The 25,768-nt window shown below is 49.5% G+C and overlaps 1 protein-coding gene across 22 annotated transcripts in view; it reads left to right on the forward strand.

The window, feature by feature from the left end:
• Nucleotides 1–25,768, forward strand: part of Rph3a (rabphilin 3A) — a 76,533-nt gene that overhangs the window by 21,493 nt on the left and 29,272 nt on the right. For 12 of the 22 annotated variants that reach the window (XM_087577622.1, XM_087577618.1, XM_087577620.1 and 9 more), the window contains exons 3-4: nucleotides 6,107–6,187; nucleotides 20,344–20,490. In XM_087577622.1, coding sequence (XP_087433748.1) covers nucleotides 6,165–6,187; nucleotides 20,344–20,490 — 170 coding nt within the window. In that variant the 5' untranslated portion in view covers nucleotides 6,107–6,164. 22 annotated transcript variants of the gene reach the window in all.

Here is a 25,768-nt window from a genome sequence, read left to right on the forward strand (position 1 = left end):
AGGGGGAGGGTAAATCCTGCCTGACTAAGTAACTTGGAAGTCGGCTGAACTGTCAGGGCAGCTGAAGGTTTGGTGGTGTTTCTTGTACATGCTGTGTTCAGGCGTGTGGACTCGGGGCCCCGAGGGACAGCATGGTCCAGGAGGGGACAGAGAAGACTGTCTTAGTTTCTGCCTAGGAACCTTTGCTTTGCCGTCAGTGAGCCATGCACATGGGAGTGTGTTCTCATTCTGGATACCCAGCCTGTTTGTTTGAGGCTGGCTGTGTGTCTTGGGACAAGTGACTTGGCCAGTCTGGGCTTCGGTTTCCCAATCTACTAAATGAATGTGTAAGCAGGGCAAGGTGGCACATGCTGGTCCTTAACACCAGGGAGGAGGAACCAAGCAGATCCTTGGCATGCACAACATCTTACCTACTTGCAGAGCTCAAGGCCAGTGAGACATATTGTCTTAAAAAATATAAGGCAGGGCCAGGGAGAGGACTCAGTAAGCGAAAATCTCACTGTGCAAGTGTGAGGACCAGCTATCGCATCCCTAGTGGGTACACATGGGGCTGCCTGTGTCCCCAAGAGCAAGCCGGCTAATAAAACTATCCAGAATCAGTGAGCTCTGGGTTCAATAAGAGACCACGCCCCAACAATTAAATGGGCAGGTGATCAAGGCAAGATATCCGACGTCAACTTTGGGCCTCCATAGGCACGAGTGCACACCCACTCACACATACGTGCCCTCCGCCCCATGCAAACACACATAAATACAGCTGCACACCACATACACATGCAGGAAAAAAAAAATGAGACGGACGGCGTTCATGAGATACAACAGGGTCATCCTCTGGCTCCAGTTGGATGCCTGATATATACATACATTTCTTTTTTAATGTTTTTTAGATTTATTTATTTATTTTATGTATATGAGTACACTTGCTCTCTTTAGACACACCAGAAGAGGGTGTCGGATCCCATTATGGATGGTTGTGAGCCACCATGTGGTTGCTGGGAGTTGAACTCAGGACCTCTGGAAGAGCTGTCAGTGCTCTTAACCTCTGTGCCAGCAGTTCAGCTCCCCAGCCTACCCAGTCTTGATCTGGTTATATCATCTTCCTTAACTCTCTTGGTTCCATGTCAAGATGGCTCCTACTTTTGTTCCTAGCCTTCACGTGAGGAAACAGAGGTACAGGAGATAAGGAGTGTGCACAAGGGGACCTCACTCTGAAACGACAGAACAGCCTTCAACCCTGTCTTCTTCCCACCCCAGGATCCATATTCACCAAACCTCCCATTGCCCTACATCCTGACCCGCTACGACCCCCATTATCCCTTCCCTTCCTCCTTTATGCGGTGCATGTCCCATTTTCCTACTTCAAGACCAAGCGATCACTTTCATGGGGAGACCCTCCCCACCCCCCACTTACCCTCATTTCTTAGCATGACTGCTCTGCTCACATTATTTAGAATGTCAGCACGATTCAAAGCTTTTCTAGAAACACACACACACACACACACACACACACACACACACACACACACACACAGGTTTTAAAAGGGGGAAGACATTTGCCTTTGGTTTTAATTAATGCCAGCTTGTTCATCCCAACTTTTAATACCACCACCTCATTTGTCTTATTAAGTGCTTAGTTCTGCTTTTAATTAGTGTTGTTTATTGTCGCTGAATTTTAATTGCCAGTGCAGGGTCCCTGAAGGCTTTCGGGAGGATGAATCTGATGGCAGAGAGTAGTGGGCAGGCAGAGGACTTAATATGATCTGGGTGAGGACTAGTGTGTGGCAGTGTGGCAGTGGCACACGTTCAGTTCGAACTTGACGTCATTGGCTTATGATACACCAAAATGGCAACTACTAGTTCAGGCATGGTTAGATCCAGCACCTCCTACCTTACCTGTTCACCGTCCCCTTGGACCATTCCTCCAACCCCGCGCAGCAGGCTTTCCATGTGAGGTAGAAGCTGTCCTACCAGCTCAGTATCTGAGACAGAAAGAAAATCACCACCTATAGAATTCCAGCAGAGCTTCCATTGGCCCAGCTCAGGTCACATGCTGATCCAGAGCCAATCACAGAAGACCAGGGACTGGAACCAACTGCTGACTGACCAGAAGTGGGCTGTAGGCCCGCCTCTAAGGACAGAGATAGGTGAACCCCATCTGAGCCTTACTGGTGAATACTGAGAAAGGAGCTGTCTGGAAGGAAAACTGGGGTGCTCTTCCCCCACAAAATACTAAACAAGAGATATATACCGGCTGGAAAGAAGGTTCCGTTAGGAAAAGTGTTTGTCATACAAGCATTAGGACCCGAGTTTAATCCCTGGAGCTCACGTAAAGAGATAGGCCTTACCCAGAGCAGCGGAGAGGGGTTGGCGGGCAGATCCTAACCAGCCAGCCTAGCTGAATTGGCAAGTTCCGTGCTAAAGAAAGACCAGTAGGTAGCTCCTGAGAAACGATACCTAAGGTTTACCTCTGCTTTATATGAACCCGTGCATACACACGCGAGTGCACACACAGACACACACATAGACACATTCATACACATAGACACTCAGAGGCAGACACACACTAAACATGCACATGCAAGTGCGCTCGCGAGCCTACACACACACACACACGCGCGCACACACACACACACGCGCGCACACACACACACACACGCGCACACACACACACCAGGTATCTATTGCACTTTCATGGAGACCCACGGCACCTTACATTTTCTCACCTTTCCCACGACCACTAGGAATACCCAGCACGTTCCCTGGCTGAGGACCCTAACCAGCACTTTACAGACAGTCCCTTAGCAGTCTGTGAGGTGAGTGCCCCAGAGTGGGAATTCCATGCACTTATTGTAGAGTGGCATAGCTTGTCAGAATCACTCAGAGACTGGGATCCAGGGATTGGCTGTGAGAGTTGGATCTGAGATGTGTAACACCCCCACCCTTGTCCCCTTCTCCCACTGCCCCCAGCAACAGGCTCAGACGATCCGTGGTTGTCTTTTGAGTCTCTAGGTCAGCTATCAGGCTGTGTTTAGCTGGGCAGTTATTATCTAGGCCAGACTGGGTTCACTTGGCTGGGTGATGCTTCCAGTGGGCTAGCCTGGGCTCCTTATATACAGCAAGAAGCCAGCTCTAGAGCCTTTGCATCTTCAAGCACCTGATTGGCCAGGCATGCTACATCCTATAGGGCACAGGAAATGTCATAGCCAATCAGACTCAGAGGGTGAAGAAGCCAGATTCATCTGTGGATGGACTCTGCTTCTCTGATCCCCATGGACTCACTCCTCTCTAGCTTCCCTCCTGTTTCTCTAACTCACCAGGTGCTTGCCTGCCCCAGGGCCTTTGCAGTTCCTTTGCCATATGTCCGACATACTCTGCTCCAGTTGTTCACACGGGTCAGTCCCCTGCTCAAGGTCAAACATTCTAGCTCAGTGAGACCCCCCTGACACCTATGTAAAACCAAATAGCCAACCTTATTCCCCCCACCCCAGCCCTCCACCCTTACAAGGGTAATCAGCATCTGGCACACGTCATTCTTTTCTTGCATGGTTTTGGCCTCCCCCACCTGAAGCCAGGCTCTGGGTGGACCCAAATTTCTGTCCCACGTTCGTGTTTTAATGCTGTATCTCCTAGACCAGTGTTAGACTCTTAGTGATGGTGGGCAGTTGCTCTGTTTTGAGGGGGAACGGGAGGAAGGGGAGGGAGAGGGGGAAGGGGAAGAAGAGGGAGTCTTAGTGATGGTGGGTGCTCTGTAAGGAGGAGAATTAGAGGGGGAGAAGGAGGAGGGGGAGGGGAGAGGAATGTGTATAGGCCAGAGAACAACCCTGGAAGCCACACACCTTGTTTTTAGAGATAGGGTCTCTCACTCGGATCTCCAAATCAGCTAGACCACCTGGCCAGTGAGTTCAAGGACTGCACCCCCCATCTCTGCCTCCTCAGAGCTGGGTCCAGGCTCCCAGCAGATTTGTGACATGGGTCCTGTGGGTCAGACATAGACCCTTGTGCTTCTGAGGCAAGCACATTGCTGCCTGAGCCATCTCCAGCTCTACATGCATTGGCTCATTTGTCTGTGGTATTTCTTTTCTCCGTCTTCCAAGCCACTGTGAGATATTTCCAGTCTGAATGCCTCCTCACTTCTGACTTAATTTTACTTAAAAAACAAAACAAAACCAAACAAAACCGTACGGACCAAGCAGCATATGCTTGGATGTCTCTTGTTCATGTGCTTTTTTCCTCTTCAGTTTGAGTCCCTGGTTAGGTCCCATCTTCTACCGGCCAGGAGTCTGAGCAGGTCTGTGCAGGAGCCTGAACGGGCAGGAATAACCTGGAAGGGGTCAGGAAAGGAAGGTCGACAAGGACCGAGATGGATTCTGGATAGGTCTGGATTCCATCCACCATGTCAGGTGCAGGATCCCCATGGACTCTCTGATTTAATGCAGGGCGGTGGGGCACAGAAGTTGACTATAATTTTGAACTCCACTTGAATAGCTGTAGGTGACACAGATGCCCAGAGCTCTCTAAAGTACCATGGGATGCCCCTGCCCACCTAGGTCAGCTCCACTGAGTCACTTCAGACACTGCCGTGGCTCTTAACTTAAAGGAGCTTTGAACTATTTTTTTTCTACCTATCTTCAAGCAACAGAAGACCAAGAAGATTGTAGGGTGTGGGACTCACTGGTCCCTAGCAGTGGATGCTGACTGGGAGATGTAGGGACACAAAGGGGTGGGGTCCCACAGTGGGATGGTCTGGGATTTGGACAGTGGCAGCCAGACTATGTAGAATAGCAATAGTCCCTACGGCTACGACAGTAGGCTGGCTCTAATGTTTCACCCATGTGCGTACTCACCAACCTCTGTGACTTATATGAGCACTTATTGGGTACCAACTGTATACCATAAGCAAGGCTGATTGCAAAATAAGAATTTCTGGATCCCACATTCAAAGCTTATGAACAATTCCAAGAAAGTGAGCGCAGAGATCTGAGTGTATGGGGGTTTGTGTCACCTGCAGATGTTCATGTGGGGGGGTGCATGGGATCTTTCCATGCACAGTTCAGTCAGATGCTTACCTCACAGGTCCATAAAGCTGGCCCCTTGGGCGCCGAGGAGCTGCATTTGAACTAATCCATCCTGGAGCCTGCAACTCACGGCTCTTACTGACTAGGTACAGATGCAGGCAGCAAGAAGACAAATCACACAAACCACGAGCCACGCTAAACTGGAGAATGGGGTCTAGGGGAGTGGCTTCGTGTGGCCAGTGGAGCCGTCCTCTTGGAAGAGGTGGCGTTTGGGCAGAGACTGGCAGAGACAGAGAGTTGAAGGGTGGCTTCCTTTTAGCACAATGCCCTCAAGGGCCACCCAGGATGAGTAAGCATATCAGGCCATTACAGAGGGCAGGTGGCTGCCCGTGGGGTGGTGAACTTGGGGTCACTTCCACTCTGTGTTGCTATGAATATCAGATTCCTGTGAATGAAGGGAGTTTTCACTGTTCCCCGGAGATGCCTATGGCATCCCTGCTTTTGATTGTGGAGATCTTCGGCAAGCTGTGCTGTGTGTTTTCCAACATCCTGATGATGTGTGGAGGGTAAATTGATCCCGGGCAGAGCAGCTACAGAGAGGCTTGAATCACGCAACAAAAGGCCACATCACTGGCTATGCATGAAGAAAGGTCAATTTGTGTTCATGAGTCTGGAGACATATGTGAAAGACTGGGTGTCCCCATCCCTGTGCCCTTTGGCATGGCTGTCACATCCTAATGCCAGAGCAAACCACAGCCAAGAAACAGAGATCACAGAACCAAGGTCCCTCATTTGCCTTCAAGGATGAGTCCTCAACGACCACGCCATCTCCTTAAAGTCCACAATACTCCCTCCGACAGTACCGTTATGGGGACACGTATCAGCAATGAACAGGAAGCACACTGCCCCATCTCTCGCCACTAGGTGATTGTGATCCCCTTAGGCATGCAAGGTTCCCCACATGGACAGTGGAGATGCTGCGTCAAGCTCCCTTCCTCTTCTGTGTTTCCACATGTATGGCCTAGAGTGTGTGTTCATGAGATAAGAGCGGGCAGATGATTGGGTAACCATCTCATGGTGCTGTTTTCCAGGTGTGCCAGCCTTCCACCATGACTGACACTGTGGTGAACCGTTGGATGTACCCTGGTGATGGCCCACTGCAGTCAAAGTAAGTCCGGGGTGACCCTAGGAGTGACTCTTTTGAGCTGGCCAATTCTGAGTGTCTACCCTTGAAAGAAGAAGAGCCATGGGTGGGTTCCCTTCCCTGGGCTAGGGGTGTGTGTGTGTGTGTGTGTGTGTGTTGCATGCATGGGTATGCATACATATGTGGCTACACATATATATATATGCATGTATGTGAGGCTCCAAGTTGACATTGGATATTGACATTGGGTATCTTCCTTGATCACTCCCAACTCTGACTGAGGCAGGGTCTCTTGCTGAACTCAAGGCTCACTAGTTCTTGCTAATCTGTCTAGGTAGCTTGTCTGGGAAGCCCATCTCTGGCTCCCAAGTGCTGAGATTCCAGGTATCTCTTAGGCCTGGCTTTCTGGGTCTGAACTGTAGGCCTCATACTTGTGAGAGAGGTAGTTAATCTGCAGGGCCAGCTCCCCGGCTTCCCAGCCCCATGGTGGGTTTTATGGTATGAGCTTCACAATTTTCCATACTCCCCAACATTCCCTAGATTGTCTCTAATAGGGAAACTAACATGACTGTCTATGTTACCCACCCAGCCCCATGGGCACTGGTTAGAAACAGCCTCTCTGTCCTCTATGCCTCAGTGTGGTGGCTCTGTTGGACAGAATTTTAAAGACACCATAAGGTTGAAGTTCCTGGTTGGGGACATGATTATTTTAATGACACAGAAGTATGTGTCACAGGGGTGGAGGGCAGGGAGCTGTTTGCTGATGGCCACTGCTGGCCCAAAGAATGCAGAAGGGTTTTGTTTTGCTTTTGTTTTTTATAATGATCTCCATCTACCACAAAGAGAAATTTCCTTAATGAGAGGTGAAGACTACATTTACCTGTGGGCAGAAGGACTAATGTTTATAGATTGTTGCTAGGGAGTCTGCAGGCTAAGCAAATTAGTGGTTGTAGATTCTCCTCAATAATGGTAATTTCACTAGCACTGAGTAATTAGGTTTCCAGTACCAGGCATGGTTTCCCTCTCATCGAGTGGGTTTTTCCCTCCATCCAGCTTGGCATGTTCATTTATGTCACCTGTGTTCAGCTCCTGTTTACGCCACGTTGGTGAGACCTTATGGGTGTAGCTTGTTGACATGACAAGGAGACACTGTCTCACAGAAAACTGCCTTCTCCTTTGGTTCTTACAGCCTTTCTTCTTCTTCTTTTTTTTTTTTTTCCTTTTTTGGAGCTGGGGACTGAACCCAGGGCCTTGCGCTTGCTAGGCAAGCTCTCTACCACTGAGCTAAATCCCCAACCCTCTTACAGCCTTTCTGTTCTCTCTTCCACCATGTTCCCCAAGTCTGAAGGGTGGGAGTGTTTTGTAGTTGTATCCATGGGCACTGGGCTCCATAATGTCTCATTTTCATAGGTTGTAATTTTCTGAACATGCTAAGCTAGACATGGAAAAGCCCATGAGGCCTCAAGCCTACACAAAGAACTGCAGGCAACTGAGGATACTCAGGAGTGGGAGAGGTGGTCCTCTCCGGGGAAGAGCACACCAGTTTGCTTTCCAGCATTAAAGGTCATCACTGGAAATATACATATAACGTTATATGGACTGAACAGGTTATGTTCATGCTGTGTGTGTGTGCATGTGTGTGCATGCATGTATGTGTATGCATGCATATGTGTGTATACATGTGTGTGTGTGTGTGTGTGTGCAATCAATAAAAATTGATGAGAAAAGAGGTCATGAATTTAAAGGAAAGTGGGGGACTTTGGAGGGGGGAAAGGTAAGGGCGAAATGTAATTAAAATACAATCTTAAAAATATCTACAACCCCATTCCCCAGGAAAAGAGTTCTAAAAAATAAGTCAGAAAAGATTTTCAATAAGGTCACTTCTCATTGAGCAGAAGACTGTTCTTGGTCAGATGATCATACTGTCAAATTTTCCCCATACTTATGCCCCATTGCTGTTTTTTTTTAAGAACTTGATTTACTAATAACTTACCCACTTCTATTAAAGAAGAAATTGTCTTTTACTAGAGGATGTAGGAGATATTACATTTTCCAGGAAAGCAAAAGGTAATTAGAAGAATAAATCACGTTTTATTCTTTTTGAAACAATGCCGTTCTCATCTCCCTTATACTGTAGCAGAAGTGGGCTGTTGAGAGAGACCATTTTCAAAAGAAACTGTTACACCTGGGTATGGGCTGCAGGAAAAATAGAGAACTAAAAGAAACACTGCCAGGATTACCTACTCTAGATTGTTGCAAAACCAGACAATTAAAAGAAACAATGTTGCAAACTGAAGGGGAGTCTAGCAAAACCAGATAATTAGATGAAACAGTCTAAGTATGCCTAGCTCTCTGTCTCACCCTCCCTAAGGTCCCCAGCTTGAGATATTTAAGGCACACTGCTTTTTCTTTAAACTACTCTGTTATATTTTTAGGACTTTAAGTTATTTCCCTTCTGATGATTTCCTTCCATTATTTTTAGCATTTTCCTGGTCCTTTAAGTCTCCCGCTCTTTTTGTCTACCTGTTTTGGTTTTGAGACAGGATCTCCATACCTAGCTCAGGCTGGCCTTAAACTCTCAATCCTCCTGCCTCAGCTCCTTAAGTGCTGATGTTATACGTGTGTTATGAATGTGGCCCAGGTCTTTGATGAGCATTGACTCTCTGTTTCGTGTCTTTGACCTCATGGTAACTTTACTCACAAGTCATCACTTCTTTTTTTTTTTTTTTTTTTTTTTTTTGGTTCTTTTTTTTTCCGGAGCTGGGGACCGAACCCAGGGCCTTGCGCTTCCTAGGCAAGTGCTCTACCACTGAGCTAAATCCCCAGCCCCCAAGTCATCACTTCTGACTTGGGGGTTTGCTGATCTCTCTTGGCACTTTATAACCTACGTGCAGTTTCAGGGCCTTTGCAAGCCCGTCACTGACCATGACCATAGCCAAAAATTAATTGATGTGAATTTACAATCGCACTTTATTACACATATGATGATGAGTACTTAAAAATCAATCATATTTAAATGGCATTATGGCAGGTTGCTACTCGCTGCCATTGACTTATCATCCCTGGGCACTGTGAACACTTTATAGACGAATGTCTCAGCATTTCCCCAGCTCTGAGTGTGGTTCACATCGGCGTACTAGTCAGGTACAGTGACTGACAGTATCGCTAAGCATTTGTTACTCACGGCTGTCTGAAGGCCTTGACCATTCACGTCTGCTGTTCACTGTGTCCTCTGCGGTGGCATCACTCATAATAACAATAAACGTAAATATTTGTAATTAATATTATTCTTAGACAAGGTCTCACTCTGTAGCCCTGGTTGAACTGTGTGTGTCTGTGTGGGTGTGTGGTGGCTACATACACATGGGTGCAGTACTGATAGAGGCCAGAAGAGGGCGGAAGAGCACCCTGGATCTGGAGTTAGATGTTTATGAGTCTCCATGTTAGTTCTGGGAACTGAACCCTGGTCCCCTGCTCTCCTGGTGCTCCTAACCATGGATCTCTCCATTTCCACCTTTGTGTGTGTGTGTGTGTGTGTGTGTGTGTGTGTGTGTGTGTGTGTGTGTGTGTGTGTGTTTAATAGCAGGCCACTTCTTTCCATTAAACTTTCTATTCAGGTTACATTCCTTTGTTACAGAATTTTATAATTTCCCCCAGCCTGCAATTTAGGTTTTCTTTTTCATAACAAACTCTTCAGGAGGGAAAACATTTTATGTTGTGTTGAAATCTGTTTTGTTGGTTTTGAGATGAATTAGTTGAAGAAAAATTCCGTTCTTTCTAACAATCCCTGAGCTGCAGTGGAAGGCACGACTCAGATGCAGCCCACCACGAATGAGGCCCTTGTGCAGTTGCCCAAAATGCTATAATCCCAGCCCTTGGGAGGTGGAGGCAGGAGGATGATAAATTCAGCTCATCCTCAGCTACTGGTGGAGTCTGGAGCCAGGTAGACTACATGAGACCTCATATTTTTTTTTAATGGCTTTAATTGATTTGTTTAGGAGTTGGTTAAATACTGGGAAGAGTTTTTGACTTGCCCATATGCTCCAAAACAAAATTCCTCCATCTGGGACCTCAGTTATGATCTCAGCACCCACGTGGCAACTGTCACCCATCTGTCACTCTACTTCCAGGAGAGCCAAAGTGGCCTCTTCTGGCCACCCCATGCCCAGGCATGCATATGGTGCACCTACATACATGCAGGCAAAACACCTATACATATAAAATTAAAATAATGACAAAGTAATGTAAGGTCCTTTACTTGTTCCCCTGTCCCCTGAGTTGTAGCCTCTCATGCTCACCACAGAATTCTGGGTGATCCTCTCAGCTGGATACCTTCTCAAGTACTGCCCCCAATGTCATCTTGGAATAGCTTACTTTATAGATACTATTCCACTCACCAAAAAGTGTGTCTCTGTGAGATAAATAGTTGCCTAGGGGGTGACGGGGTAAAATATTTATTTTATTTAACGAGCGCCAGTTAATTAAAATCCCTTCCATCAGAATTTACTTCTGTCGATAGGCAGCCAAACAATTTGCCTGGCAGTTAGAGCAGAATTATTCTAGCGGTCTGGATGTGGCTCTGTTAACCACCCCTGGACTCCCATGATGCATCTTGGTGCTCTGAACACACCCAACTGTTCTATCCCCCTACCCCCCGCTGCCATTATTAAATAATGACGGAATCGTAGCCATTGCATACACTGTTGAGCCTGGCATCACGGCTGGACACAGGAGGAGCACCAGCCATGTTCATGCCTTCCTCTGGAGGAGGAAGAATTGAATCTCCATCACCTGTTGCCTAGTCAAAGAGAATGCCTGCTTTTTGCAAAGTTCAGAAACCCTTCTAGTTCAGTATCCTGGGACCTACTAATCCTGTCTGCAGGCCCCAGTGTATTGTGGGAAAGAATGCATGCACCTGTTCCTGCCTGAGCTGGAGCACAGTCGAGATGCTGGTGCCAGCAGACAGTGCCGGGGATGCAAAGCGGAAAGTGGGGTACCAAGACAGGTTGCCACCTGTCTGTGGTTGCAAAATGTGACTCTCCTTTCTCAAATAGACACGCTTTCACCTCTACACAGGGCAGGACATAGTCTGCTGTTCAGGAATTGTGAACAGGATCCCACCACCACCGCTGAACAGGACCACCCCCCACCAACACCACTGTTTGAAATATGTACTTCTGTGTGCACACAGCCCAAGTTGAGGAAAATCAGACTTCCATTGAATGACTTCCCTTAGTGTTACATAAAAACATTATTTAAGTATATAAATGGGTCGGGCTCAGTTGTTAGAGTGCTTGCCCAGCATCCTCCAAGCCCTGGGTTCAATTCTCAGAGCTGAATAAACATGGTGGGTGCACACCTGTGGCCCTAGCATTGAGTAGAGGCAGAAAAATTAGGGGTTCGAGGTGTCCTTGACTGTGTGTGTGTATTCACACGAACCTTTATCTCAAGCTAGGAAACAAAGAAGGGGGTTGGGGAGGAGGGCTGCTCAGTGTAGGTTTGTTACTGAATTGCCCTGCTTGCTCTCAACTTACAGATGCCATTTTTGTAGCTCTACCCAGAGGTGGCCGTGGTTTAGATGTGACATTAAATCAATCCAATGTACAGAGGAACACCTCTGTGATTCCAGCACCTGGGAAGCTGAGGCAGGGGGATTGCTGTAAAGTTAAGGCCCTCTGAGGTACATTTGAGACCTTGCCTCAAAGCAAATGAATGAAATGTAATGAACACAGAGGGGAGAGGGAGAGGGAAAGGGAGAGGGAGGAAGGAGGAGGAGGAGGAGAAGAAAACTGAAAGTAGGCCATAGAATTCAAACTATGACATTGTGTCTGAATGGTGTGTGTGTGTGTGTGTGTGTGTGTGTGTGTGTGTGTGTGTGACTGAAGGATTTTTTAGAAAAAATATTTATTTTTAATTATGTGGTCTCTCTCTCTCTCTCTCTCTCTCTGTGTGTGTGTGTGTGTGTGTGTGTGTGACTGAAGGATTTTTTAGAAAAAATATTTATTTTTTAATTATGTGGTACGTCTCTCTCTCTCTCTCTCTCTCTGTGTGTGTGACACTGAAGGATTTTTTTAGAAAAAATATTTATTTTTTAATTATGTGGTACATCTCTCTCTCTCTCTCTCTCTCTGTGTGTGTGTGTGTGTGTGTGTGTGTGTGTGTGTGTGTGTGTGTGTGTGTGCATGTGTGAGTGGAGTATCCACTATGGCCAGAAGAGGGCAGCACTTCTCCTGGAGCTGGAGCTCTAGGCTGCTGGGAGCAGGCTGACAGGGATGTTGGGAACTGAACTCTGGTCCCCTTTAAAGTACACACTCTTAACTGCCGCCTCAGGCCCCTGAGAATTCTTAGCTAACCTGTCTCATTTTCTCTCTCTTTCCCCTTGCTTGGCATGCCCCAGTGACAAGGAACAGTGAGTATTTCACACTATTTCCATTTTCCTACAAGTTGAGTTTTGATGCTTTTCCTGTTCAAGCTGGTAAAGAAGGGGATGAGCCAATTTTACACGTATATGCAAAACAATGTGTTTTTCCGGGGAGGAAATCCCATCTTGATAGAAGATGGGATGTGTTCCTGAGGAAAACCCACAGTTGATTCTAGGTAGTGTAGAGCTTGGGTGACAGCCCTGTGTCCATCCCCACAGATACTAAAACTGTACCTCCAGCCAGTGCAATTCTGGCCAAAGCTGGAGCAATTGGAGCAGCACTGTTGGGTGGTCTGGGCCACACCTCCCAGCTGACTCTTTCTGTGCCCTCAGCTCCCAGTGCCGGGCTTTATTCATTGAATTAGATTCATGTGCTAAGGTTGTATGGCAGGTTGGGTGTTGGGCTGCCAGGCAGCTCCATCCTCGGTGACAGACACGTGCAGATACTCTAGAAGGTCATTGTCACCTTTAAATGGTGGGATGCTGAGACTCACCATCGTTGTGACTTTGTGTCCTCTCCCTGTCCTTCCCTGTCAGCAGGGGTGGTGGGGAATGGGGGCCTTCAAATGTAAAGCACCAGCAGTTAGATGGAGGTGTCAATCAACCGGACTTCCTGTTGTGGCAGAGGAAACAGGCTTGAGCATCCCGCCAGCCTTTTCCCTCTCAAATAATCTTACCCTCAGGATCCTCTGAAGCGTTGCTGGGCACGGAAAACACCTACCCAGGGGACCCCCGCCTTCTCTCTCTGCTGTGAGCCTCAGTTTCCCCACATGCCCAATGGGAGCATGTGGGCTCTCAGTGGTCCCTGTACTTGGCTGGTGGGACCCTGGTCATGCGAGCTTTGTTTCTTATAAAACCGTGGAATTGTCGTGCAGACGTGTCAGGGAGTGGGGCTGACGGGCTGTCAAGTTAATGATGGGTGAGATTTCCGGGCTGAGGGGCACCCAATGGTGCGTGTCACCTCTCACACATGGAAGCCAGACTCAAGTGTATGTGCACGAGTGCCACGAAGTGGAAGGAAACTGTGAGAGGGGGAAGAATGTTCAGGAATGAGCAGGGGAGGAAGGGAAGCTGATGGAGGACACATGTCGTGATAGCGGAAGGGAGGGCTATTTGGGAAAAGGAAGGGAGTCAGTAGGAGGGAAGAGGGGCAGCCAGGAAGAGAGTCAAGACAATGAAGTTGTAATCACATGGAAACACCACAGCAAAACCCGCTGCTTTGTGTGCTAACTTAACAATTTAGTATCTATTTATTGCATGACTGTGCACCGTGTGTATATAGGAACCTGTGGAGGTCAGAGGAGAGGGTGCTAGATCGCCCGAAACTAGAGGTACAGATGGCGGTGAGCAGCCGTTTGGGTGCTGGGAACTGAACCTTGGTTTCTGCAAGAGCAGCCAGTGCTGAGTCATCTCACCAGCCCCCTAAACAAATTTAAAAACAGACAAACAAAACAGAACAAGGCACAGATAGGACACCACAAGGTCATGACTCTACAGGGTTTCAAAGCTCATAGAAGCTTCCTGGTAATGAAGGTTGGAAGGGAGAGAGTTTGTTCTCTCTCCCTGCCATCCCATTTTTCCTGTCCCTCTCTTCCTCCCTTTCTCTCTCCCTCCTTTTCTTTTCCCTTCTCCTCCATTCCTTGCTTTATTCAAGAATGTTGTCAGGCTGCGTTGGTGGCACACGCCTTTAATCCTAGCACTTCAGACGGCAAATGCAGGTGGATCTCTGTGAGTTCGAATCCAGCCTGTTCTACGGAGTGAGTTCTAGGGCGGCCAGGGCTACATAGTGAGACCCCGTCTCAAGAGAAAGAAACTTACCGAGTACCTACTGTATACTGTCTGCCACGTTAAGCACCAGAGACACATGCATAGCCCAAGTATGAGTGATGGCTGCAAACAGTCCGTATTCAATGAATACGCTCTCCCATATAAGGAACATACAGCTGTGGGATCTGAAGAATATTAGGTAGGCCAGACTTGGGGGCCATGATGGCGGAGTTTTCCAGAGGAAGAAGGATTTAAGGGGGAAAGGTAAGGGGCTGGGCATCCTGTGAAAGAGACTGATCCAGATGGGAAGTTGCTTCGGGCAGAATCTGCATGTGAAGGAGCAGAGAAATTCAGAGGTGCTGGTTGGTGATGGTGGTGGGGATGGCTCGCTTTTGAGGGCAGTGGTGACCACAGCATCCCTCTGCATCTGCTTTGGTGTCACCAGAGGGAAGTCTATGCAGAGGGTCCCTGCAGATCATGGGTGAAAATGTCCCTCAGTGCAGCCTTCCTGGTACCTTCGTTAAAATCTCCCCCACTGATCTACAAAGATGTCCTCCAGACATCTGGCATGCGGGCATCCCAGGGAAGGGAGGGAGGGAGGGACCCCAGCACCCCGACAGCACTTCCATCATCCCATACCCCTTGGGGGAGTCACTGAATATTAATAGAGACATCTGGCAGCCATGTGACGGTTGTGGACATGACATGAATGCAGGTGGGTTGGATGGAGGTGAGGTGTCCTCTGTATGTTTCAGGGACAGACACGGGTGGCACAGACACGGGTGGCACTTTCGGTAGGGTCACCCAGCTCCTATTGTCTGGAGGCCCCTGCTGCGGGCTTTGGTGGCAGCGACCTTCCACTTTCTTAGGTGTAAGGACAGATGCAGCAGTCAGGGGCTGTTTCTGTGAATTCCCGACCATGCCTTCTCTAGCTTACATCCTCAGTCCCTTCCTCCAAGCGTCCTACATCCAGGAACTGAGCCTGCAACAAAGATGGCCTTTCTGTTTCCATTAGCAGGGCAACTTTCTCTGAATAATATTTTATCCAAGAGCTAAATATTTCAGAGCACAGGGAAGGCAGAGACCTTCCCTGGCCGAGAGTATCCACAGTGAACTTTATACAGCTGCGACTTAATGCGAATCTGTAAAGCGAGGGAGGGAGTCCCGTGGGTTCCTTGACCCTTTCTCCCTTTCCTGGTGTGTGTATCAGCTAGCTTCTGCCGGGTGACGAAGCATCTTACAGAATCTCACTCAGTGGTCCCTATTTAAAGATATCCCCGTTACCTCTAAGTTGTAAATAACCCACTGAAATTATATCCTCAAGTTGTTGCCACTTAATCTCAGGCTGGGTTACCTGGAAACCTACTTTCTCCTGGGATGCAGCCGGCAGGCGTGGGATGGGCCATCGGGGGCACTTCCCAGATGGGACATGATCCTGTGTGTGATTTGTCCCACAGATGACAGTGCTTCTGTCTCCGGCATTGGCTTTTAGGAAGGTCGTTAATAGGGTGCTTGCCTGGCACACACGAGGTCCTGGGTTTGATTGCCCGGCACCTCATACACTGGGTATGATGGGCCTTACTGTAACTCCGAGCTCAGGGGGTGGAGGCAGGAGGACCAGGAATTCAAGGCCATCCTCAACTACGTAGAAAGTTCAAGACCAGCTTAGGATGCCTGAAACCCTGTCAAGGACACAAGGAACAAAAAACCCAAAACCCTCCAACTGAGATCGTAGCACTGGATCCTGGTCACGAGGACACTTAATTGGAATCCTGTTGGAGAGGCCCCACTGTGTTGTCCCAAAGCCCCCCCTGTCCACTAGGCTTCACAGCCCAGGGGGCCCTTCTGTTCCCCGGGAATAAAGGAGTTTGGTTGAAAAGCCTGGCTCATAACCCAGTGCTTGCTTTCAGAACGAAAATATGTAACCCCCAAGAGGCCTGTGGGCTCCCACTGAGACCCAGAAGGACATTTCCAAACACCAGCTGAGCCCTGTGTCAACTAACTATACATTCTAGAGAGGCTATAGAAGGGAAGATCCAGAGGGAGGGGCAGCTTCCAGCCACCTTCCCCTCCCTGCAGTCTACAGAGGGGGGGCCATCTTACTGTTTGGGTCCCGAGGGACACTGCTCATTCTTGTCTTGGAAGTCATGTTTGTGCAGCAGCTTGAGGTCCTGGTGTGCAGCAGGCTGTGTGGTGGTGGGTGGGAGGGAGGCACTGACTGAAGGTGCCTGGGGCCAGGCTGAACTGTAGAGCATGTCCTTGTATGTGTGGGGAAGGGTCTGCACTGGGCCCCAGGTCAAGAATGTTTCCTGAGTTCAAAATGGAATTTCTTTGTAAAGGCAGGAAAGAGAGGGAGAGAGAGAGAGAGAGAGAGAGAGAGAGAGAGAGAGAGAGAGAGAGAGAGAGAGAGAGACTTGATTCTTATTGATGGTCAGCTTGACAGCAAGATATAGAGTCATCCTGAAGACCTTCTGAACATCCCTGTGGAGAAATGTGAGATTTGGCCAATGGGCATGGGGAAACCTGTACCAAATGTGGGCAGCACCAACCCACATCAAAAGGATCTCGGCAAAGGAGGGCTAGTGGTGAGTGCTCATCTCTCTCTACTTCCTGAGGATGTCACGTGACCAAGGATGTCACGTGACCCCCTTCCTCGTGCTATTCCTAAATGAGCCCCGTCTCAAGCTGCTTCTTGTCAGTTATCATACTGATCAGAAAAGCCACTAAAGGGGCTGGGGATTTAGCTCAGTGGTAGAGCGCTTACCTAGGAAGCGCAAGGCCCTGGGTTCGGTCCCCAGCTCCGAAAAAAAAGAACCAAAAAAAAAAAAAAAAAAAAAAAGAAAGAAAAGCCACTAAAACCAGGACCCTAGGAGCAATCAAGGAAGAGAGATAGTCGGAAAAAGGAAGGATTGGGCAGGTATGGATATGGCCATCCCCACAGAAAAACACCGGCCTGGGAGATGTCTGGGCACCGTGGGAAGAGTCAGGAGCCTCTGTGCCCTTCTCAAGTTGGGGGAAGAAACCTCAGGCTGGCCTCTCTTCCGGCACCCAGTCTCTCTCTTTTCCTCCTTTCCCCCACTCAGCTCACCTCTGAGGTCTTGGCACAGCCTGGAGGGGTTCCTAAATCTAGGAGTCCTTTCTCTGATTTTTACAAAAATTCCTAAGAAATTGGTCAATATCAGGATACCTCAGAGTCTGAGATGAGACTAAGTGAACACAGACTTTGAACCCCCAGTGTCCCCAGGATCCTGTAGCCTTTTACCTTCTGGGGCAGCTCCCTTCGTTGCCTAGACTTGGGGGGTGGGACATGCCTTGCTTCAATTCCTACTAGAAGAAGACTTTAACATCCCTCTTATCCATAAGGGACTGTGCTCTGGACAAGGTCTCTGTGTGCCTGTGTTCTCAGATATTGATCTGAGCACAATGGTGATTAGGTCCCTGCAGCTCTCTGGGGGATGGGAATGAGCAGATACCAAGAGTGTTATTTAAGGATGGCTTCAGTTGGAGATGCATGGGATGGGGAATTTGAGCCTGGGCAGCAAGAAATAGAATGGCCCTTGTGTCAGCACTTGGAGGAGGGGCCTGGTATAGTGGGAGGGGCCAGGTGGGCGGGGCCTGGTGGGAGGGGCAGGGCAATGGGTGATCAAGTTGAGCAAAGAGGTCAGAGTGGGAACAGGATCTGTCAACTATGGGTCTGGGAGGGACCAAATAAACTAGGAAAGCACATTGGGCTTTTTATTACCAAGGTAAAACTCACAGACATTAGCAGTAAGCATCTTAAAGAGTTGATTTCGGCAACATCCGGTGCGCTCACAAAGTGTGACTGTCACTTCTGTCTGGTCCTGAGCTTCACTGCTAGTTTGGTGCCACTGCAGTGTCCCAGCTGTGCTGGTATTGGGTCACCTGAGGCACCTGCTCCAGGACACACCTGTGTCTCCCTCCCGCACAAGACTGCCCGGGACATCCGCTTCCTTTTCCTCCAACTCCTCCTCTGATCTTGAGGAGTGACCCTGCTAAGATTAAAAAAGGGAGGAGGGGAGAGGAAGAGGAGAAAGAGGGAAGGAGGAAAGGGAGGAGGAGGAGGAAGAGGAGGAAGAGAAAGAGGAAGAGAAAGATGGAGACTGGGTTTTAATTTCCAATTGCCAAGTTAAAAAGTAATTGTGCGGCTCCCATGCCATCAGAACTCAAGTGACCCCAAGCTGGTGGCTCATGTGTCCTGGACCCCAGCGTTTTCTCAGATCTGAATTTTTGAGATAACAAGAAAAGTTTGAGAGCTGCCAGGCTGGGGTGGGAGCAGGAGGGTGAGGGGAGGGGAGCGGGGGTAGGGGAGGAGGAGGGCGGAGGTGGAGTGGGGGAGGGCAGTGTATCTCAGCCCTGTGTCACAGATAGCACAGAGTAAGAGGGCAGGCAGTGCCTTCCAGGAACACAGCACTAGGTGCTCCCAGCAGGTCCTCCCTCCACACCACCTCAGCCTCCTACCAGGAAAGGGGGACAAGGGCAGGGATGCTGTGGGGACTGAAGTTGGGGGTTGGACAGGTCTGTTCTCTCTGTGTTTGTTTTTTAAAGGAGGATGAAGGAGGCTGGGGGGGGGCATAGCTCAGTGGAGGGAGTGCTTGCCCAACATATGTAAAAACCCAGGGCTTGATCCCATGACCATGCAAACTGGTGGTGCCTCCCAGCACTTGAGAGCTGGAGGCAAGGAGAGTCAGGAGTTCACAGTCAGCCTCAGCTGCAGAGCTGGTTCAAGGCCAGTCTGGCTATATGAGGCACTGTCTCAGAAGGGGTGGGCACGGGAAGTGCACAGAGTAGGAGCCCAAGTGTTTCCCGAGCCTTTAATGGCTGGAAACCTAGAAATTTATCCTTACAAAGATGTGCCTACAACCCTTTTTAACAACTGATTTAAATTTACAAAGAACTTTCTCCCCCCAGCCCCCATAATGGCAGCGCCTAGCTGTCACCCCTGTGCTTAGAACGTAAAGCGAGGAGAATCAGTGGTTCACGGTCCTCCTCAGCTACATAGGGAACTTGAGGCCAGTTTGAGCTACACAAACTCATGCATCCCATAGATCCCAAACATGTCTTTGTGACCCATCCTTGGGATCCACCTGGCCTGACTCTGTCCCCTGTTGCTATGTGTGTACGTGTGCGAGTGGGTGGAAATGGTTTAGTATGGGGCAGCAGGCTGTAAAAGGTATCCTGGTTCCTGGTGGAGATAAGGTCTGAAACCCTGGTGACCCTAAGGGATGGTAGGCATTTCCCTAAACTCCCAGGAGGCCAGGCCCCTCTCACATAACTACAGTCCCCTGTAGAGAAACTTGTGGCCATCAGTCATGTAGAAGAAGGACCACACCCTTCTGCATGTAGATGAGGTATTCCCAAGGTCTCAGACCAAGCCAGAAGGAGGCACCTACTGTCAGACTCTGACCCATCCCAAAACTATATATAAGAATCCTATCCAGAAGGATTAAATGTGTGCGAGAACTACTCCATCGTCTCAGAGCTTCTGTCATAAGAGCTGTGACACTGCCGCTTGGGGAAGAGGTCTGCTCTCCCGAAACTGCCACCAGAAGCTCCCTTGTACCCCTTGCTGGCTAGCCAGCTCCTGCTGGCTCAGTCTAGCTGATGTCTTGGAGCAACTGAAGCAGCAGCGTCTGAAACAGCAGAGACAGAGCAGCAGAGGCAATCCCCCCCTCCAGTTCTCTCCCCTAGAGATCTCAGTGGGAAGTCACTGTTAAGAAGGCCAACAGTTTAGGGCCTTTCTGGAGGTATTTTGATTTCTAACTTGTTCTCACGTGTGTGGTCCAGGGCACTTACTGGAATAAAGGAACGGTGCCTGTTGCATTGTTCAGATAGAGCAGCTGGGGCTCGCAGACGCCATTCTGCCCAGGGTCTCTGGACCAGCGAGGCTCCCTGCAGAGGTTCAGCCCTGGTTTTGCAGATCCCGACCGACCGCTGGGATTTCTGACCTGCCTTATGCCTTCTCCTTTGCCTTGCAGGCTGCAGGCAGGATGGTCCGTCCATCCTGGAGCACAGACGGACAGGCAGAGGAAGCAGGAAGAACTGACAGACGAGGAGAAGGAGATAATCAACCGGGTGATAGCTCGGGCAGAGAAGATGGAAGCCATGGAGCAGGAGCGCATCGGGTAGGGGCCTTTGCCATGGAGCAGGAGCGCATTGGGTAGGGGCCTTTACCTCCCCCTAGAGACGCTTGGCGGTGCTGGGGTGGGAACGCTTGGTCTCTCGGGACTCAGAATTCTTGTTGCATGAGCTGGCAACCTGACCCCAGAAGATCCAGAGGAGGATGGAGAGAGGGCAGAACGGGTCGGGTCAGGCATATCCATGTTGGGTGTGCGTGGCACGGGGGACGTTGAAGGGTCTGGGGAGAGGCTGACCATGGAGACTATGCTGTGGGCATGAACACTGGCCGTCTTAGCTGATGAGAGCTACATGGAGAGTTCTAGAAGTATTGAGTTAGCGGAGGTGGTGAACAGAAGAGACCGAATTTGGCATTCTAGGCAAAGGCTCAAGGGCGGGGCTGCGGTGGAGAAAGGGTTAATGGCTGAGAACAAGGGAACAAGAGGGATGACATTTGGTACCCTACAGTGTGGCACAGTGACCACGCACACTGAGTACTTTAGAACAGCTGACCGAAAAGAGCTGAGTGTTCCCAGTGAGGAGATAGGCACACCAAGGACACCTACTTGATCATGTGTGACAGGTTATATCTGTGGATCCAAGTAACGCCGCGCCTCCTATAAATATGTCAAACAAAATATACAAGAGTACGCCCCAGGGCAAGCTATTAAGCAATCATTCTCGACCTCCCTGGCGCTTCGACCCTTTAGCACAGCTCCTCATGTTGTGGTGACCCCCAACCGTAAATTTATTTTCACACCTCTTCATAACTGTAATTTTGCTACTGTTAGGAATCATAATGCAAATAACCCGTGATTCTGATGGTCTTGGACAACCCCTGGGAAAGTGTTATTTGACCCTTAAAGAGGACACACAGCTCACAGGCCGAGAACTGTTACTACAGAGTCACAATGGCAACAGGCACAGGGCAGGCAGGTCTCATGTGGTGGCAGCTGAGGTGAACCCAGTGTAGGGACCCACGCTCTGGGCTTGGAGAGGCTGGAGTTCATTGGCGGAACTAGAGCTCAAGAATGTACCTCCCTGAGTCAGGTCTGCCTCAGATTCCTCATGTGCAGAATAGAGATGATATTTTTTGGCGAATAAATATCCACGTGAGAGCACACTCAGCAAATGGTAGCCATCCGATGGATGGTTTAGGTTTTGAAGCAAGAAGGTTTTGTTTTGTTTTGTTTTGTTTTGTTTTGGTACTTACTGAAGCTTTTGGTCTGCACCTGTGCGGCTGGGATGCTCCGGTTTGGCAAAGCTCTAGAGTCCCAGCAGCCCCTGGCTTCCCCGGAAGGAGAGTTGCGAGGCTTCCAGGAATCCTGGGCCAAATTTGGGCTGGCGGAATATGCATTTGCTGAACTGGCAGATCTTCTCCCTGGCTTCCTGGAGCGGGGAGGGCTGCCCCGGAGGTCTAGGCAGGCTGTGTCTCCTCCATCCCGGCAGTCAACCCTCACGGGTGGCATCTGCAGAGGCAAGCCGATGTTATGCGTGTCTTCTAAGATCCACACCACAACATGCCTCCATTCCATTTCTTCTTCTTCCTCTTCCTCCTCCCCAGAAGAGAAGTCAAGTAGGGTACAGGGTGTTGGGGCCAGGGAGATTCTAGAAGGGGTTCTGCTATCTGGAATTTCCACTGTGGAAGCCAAAGCTCTCAGTGAGCAAGGACTCTGCCTCAGTTTCCCCAGAGACCCTCAGGAGCCTTCCTGCTCTCTCGGCTGCTGTAGTGATTGGGTGGGTTTGTTGAGGACCTCACCCTGCATTGTTGGGTTAGAATTTCCGGTGCTCCCGCCCCTGTGGGCTTTCTTTTCTGTTACCCAAGTGAAGCCGTCCGGGACAGTATGAGGTCACTTTGAATAACATGGGAAATAATCCCCATGAGGGGCACCATTCTCTGTGCAACCACTATGTGCCAAGTTCTGCATTTTGCTTCTCTCTGTCTGTCTATCATCTATCTATCTACCATCTATCATCTATCTATTTGACAGCATCTCATGTAGCCCAGGCTAGCCTGAAGTTCACTATGTAGCTGAGGATAACCTTGAACTTTGATCCTTTGGCCTCCGCTTCCTGAGTTCTGGGGTTACAAGCATGTTTCACCACACCAAGTTCATGCAGTGCCGGGAATGAAACCCAAGGCCTCACACGTCATAGACCCAGCCCTGAGCCCCCTAGTATAAAACTTCATTTTATTTAACACAGCCCTGCTCCTCTTGGCCCCACAGAGTGGGCGCTACTATACAGAGGAGGAAACTAAGGCTTGGAGAGAGGATCATAAGTAATCAAAGTTCTTTGCACGATATATACATATCATGGCATACATACAAAGATCAGAGGACAATTCTTGGGGGTCAATTTTCTCCTTCCACTGTGCGGCTCCAGGGATCGAACTCCAGTCATCAGTCTTGGCAGCAAGCCCCTCTTCCTGCTGAGCCAGTTTGCAAGCCCCCAACCTAAACTTCCATTTAAGAGTTCAAGCTTAGCAGGTGGTCTCTCTAGCAGACTCCTTCCTGTCTTGTTAATCTGCCCCCTGTGTTGATGCGGCCATCTGTGTCTGACTCTGAGTTCTCAGGAAGAGAAGTATTGGGCCTCTCCAGGGTGGTGGGGCTTGCTTCCTCCCTGGGACAGTTTTGCTGGAACTGAGTGCCCAGGAGAGCCCTAGGCTGTGCAGAATCTCAAGCTGCCTTCCCGCAACTCCATCCCATCCCAGAGTCTAAGTGCTCATGTGCCCTCTACCCATGTGCTCCAGCTCTGCTCTGTTCAGGATGTGAGGATAGAAAGGTAATGGCCGGGAAAGAGCCTCATCCAACTGCCTGTTTGAGAGGCACATTCCCTCTCACGGCACGGAGTGGGGGTTCTTCACCACCATTAGGTGAAGCAGACTTGGATGAGATGGGAAACTACTCATTTTGCCCAGGTTCTCCAGCTATTCACTGCTGTGCCCCAAGACGCCAAGGAAAAGAAAGTGGCTTAGAGCCACAAAGAGATAGTTTTTCACTGTCCATGACTCAAGGGGTTAAGAATTCAGGCATGGCTGTGCTGGGTGGTTTTTTTGCTCCACAGGGTACTGGCTGGGGTGATCACTGGCTGAGTTCAGCTGCCAATAGGATTGTACTACACCAGAGGGTCCTGTGTCTTCTTGCTTCCCCAACCCCTCAAATCCTTCCTTGTTCAGTAGCCCAGCCTACGGCTCCTTTACAGCAAGGAGTGCAAAAGTGGAGTTGCAGTCAAGTCTGGGACTGAGGCCATGGTGTGATGCGGGAGGGAAGGGTCCCATCTCCAGAGAAGAATGGCTGGTGTGTGCAGGGGGAGAGGAGACTGCCTGCCGTCTTTGGAAATAACTCAGAGGAGTTGTACACACACACAAGAACCCAATAGAAAGTCGTAGGGCTGTCCCACGGGCTCTGAGATCAGGAATACAGCAGCCTCAGGAAAGAGTCTCTCACCCCGTGTGCTAGCAAACACAGCCATACCACATCACCATCGAAACACGGCTGCTGGGGGCTTCCTCTGACTGGGAAAGGCACGCTAGGTCTAGAATAGAACACTTGCCTAAAAAAAAAAAAAATCACCCACACCCCCCCTCCCTGTACGTGGCAGTCTGTCCATTAGGTTGTCCTTCTGCGTTCCTGTTGTACTTCCTCCCGTCTGGATCCCCTCCAAGGCACTCACACATCTCCTGCCTGCAAAGAGGCGGCAGCCGGGTGGCTCTGTTCGAGGTCAGCTTCCTGAAACAGACGGACTCCAAAAAAGTAATTAGGGCTTGTCATTAACCTTGGCATCCCAACTCTGTGATGGAGGGAGAAGCCAGAGAGATGGAGGAAGGACCTGCTACCGTGGGATCCATTGTGTCCCTGCCGCCTTCCTGCTGGGGTTCACTACCCCCTCAACTGTCTGGCCCAGGATTTTTCCATAATGTATCTCCTTGGCAGGTGTCATTGGCGTGGCTGGACAAGGACACAGGCAGACAACTCTGCCTCGCCCCTTCTACGCCAGCCTTTCCTCTCTCAGTCCAGAGCCCTGACCTTCCGAGGGTGTGAATCAGGGTCAGAGACACCCAGTCTTCCCGACATAGCCATACACGTTTTTTTATTATTTCAGAAGAGGCAGATATCTATAGGTTTCATCAGGTTCGGTATAACTCTCCGTAACCTCCCGATGTTAAAAACCGTTGAGTTGTGCCTCAGTTTCCCCAAGTATTAGACAAGTGCTTTCCAGTATTCATTCAGCTTTAGTTGTGTTTAGTGGAACACGCCTATAACCTCAACACTCAGGAGGCCGAGGCAGGAAGATCTCAAGTTCAAGGTCAGCCTGGGCTTAGAGTGAGGTCTGTCTTAAGAAAAAGGAAAAGAAAGGAAAATAAACCCCAAAGCTTGAGGGCTGGCTCGGAAAGTACCTGCCTTGTAAGTGTGCCGGCCTGAACCGGGATCCACAGCTCTCGTACAAAAGCCAGTAGAATCTGGGAAGCTGGGGACAGTGACTGGAGATAGCCTGGTCCCAAGAGCTCATGGGACGGCTGGCCTAGGAGAATCAGTGAGACCAGCAGGTTCAGTGAGAGACTCCATCTCAAAGGTGAAGGTGGAGAGAGACAAAGGGAAACATTGACTTTTGACCCCTACACACGCCTGCATGTACACATGCACACACACATGCACACGCGCACACACTCTGTGGAATCTGTTGTTGGTACCAAAGCAGATGACAGTTTCCTGAATTCCTTACCTGCCCCGTGTCTGCCATCACGGGAGTATAAATCAACACACTGCATGCATGGTACCTGCGGGTGGGCTGTAAACTCATTGGCTAACTCTCTCGTTGAGTCTCTTTAACCTTGAGGCGTCCCATACCTCATCTGTCCAGTCAGGTGACTCCCAAGCCCCTCCCATCCCCTGCTTTTCAACCTCAATACCCACCCGCATGTGGGCCTGGGAAATTCTTTATATTGAGGGCTATGCTGTGCACCATACGATGTTTAAACAACATCTCTGGTCACTATCTACAGGATGCCTGTAGGTAACCCCCAGCAGCTGTGATATCCAAATGTGTCCCTGGGGACAGAGTCATCCCTGGCTGAAACCAATTCCTGTGTCTCTTTGCTAGTGGTTCATGTACAGAAGACATGGGTGGAGGAGTCTGCTGAAATCATAGTCGGTTTTTAGGGGAATGATCGGAAACAACACTAGGTTAAATCACCTAATGTCTGCCCCATGCTCAGAGCTCCAAGCAGGGCACTCGCAGCTTCGGCAGTGACCTTGTGCTACAGAACACATTATTGCCACTACC

The sequence above is a fragment of the Rattus norvegicus genome, chromosome 12 (genome assembly GCF_021556685.1).
Source record: "Rattus norvegicus strain SHRSP/BbbUtx chromosome 12, alternate assembly SHRSP_T2T, whole genome shotgun sequence".
NCBI classification, from domain to species: domain Eukaryota; kingdom Metazoa; phylum Chordata; class Mammalia; order Rodentia; family Muridae; genus Rattus; species Rattus norvegicus.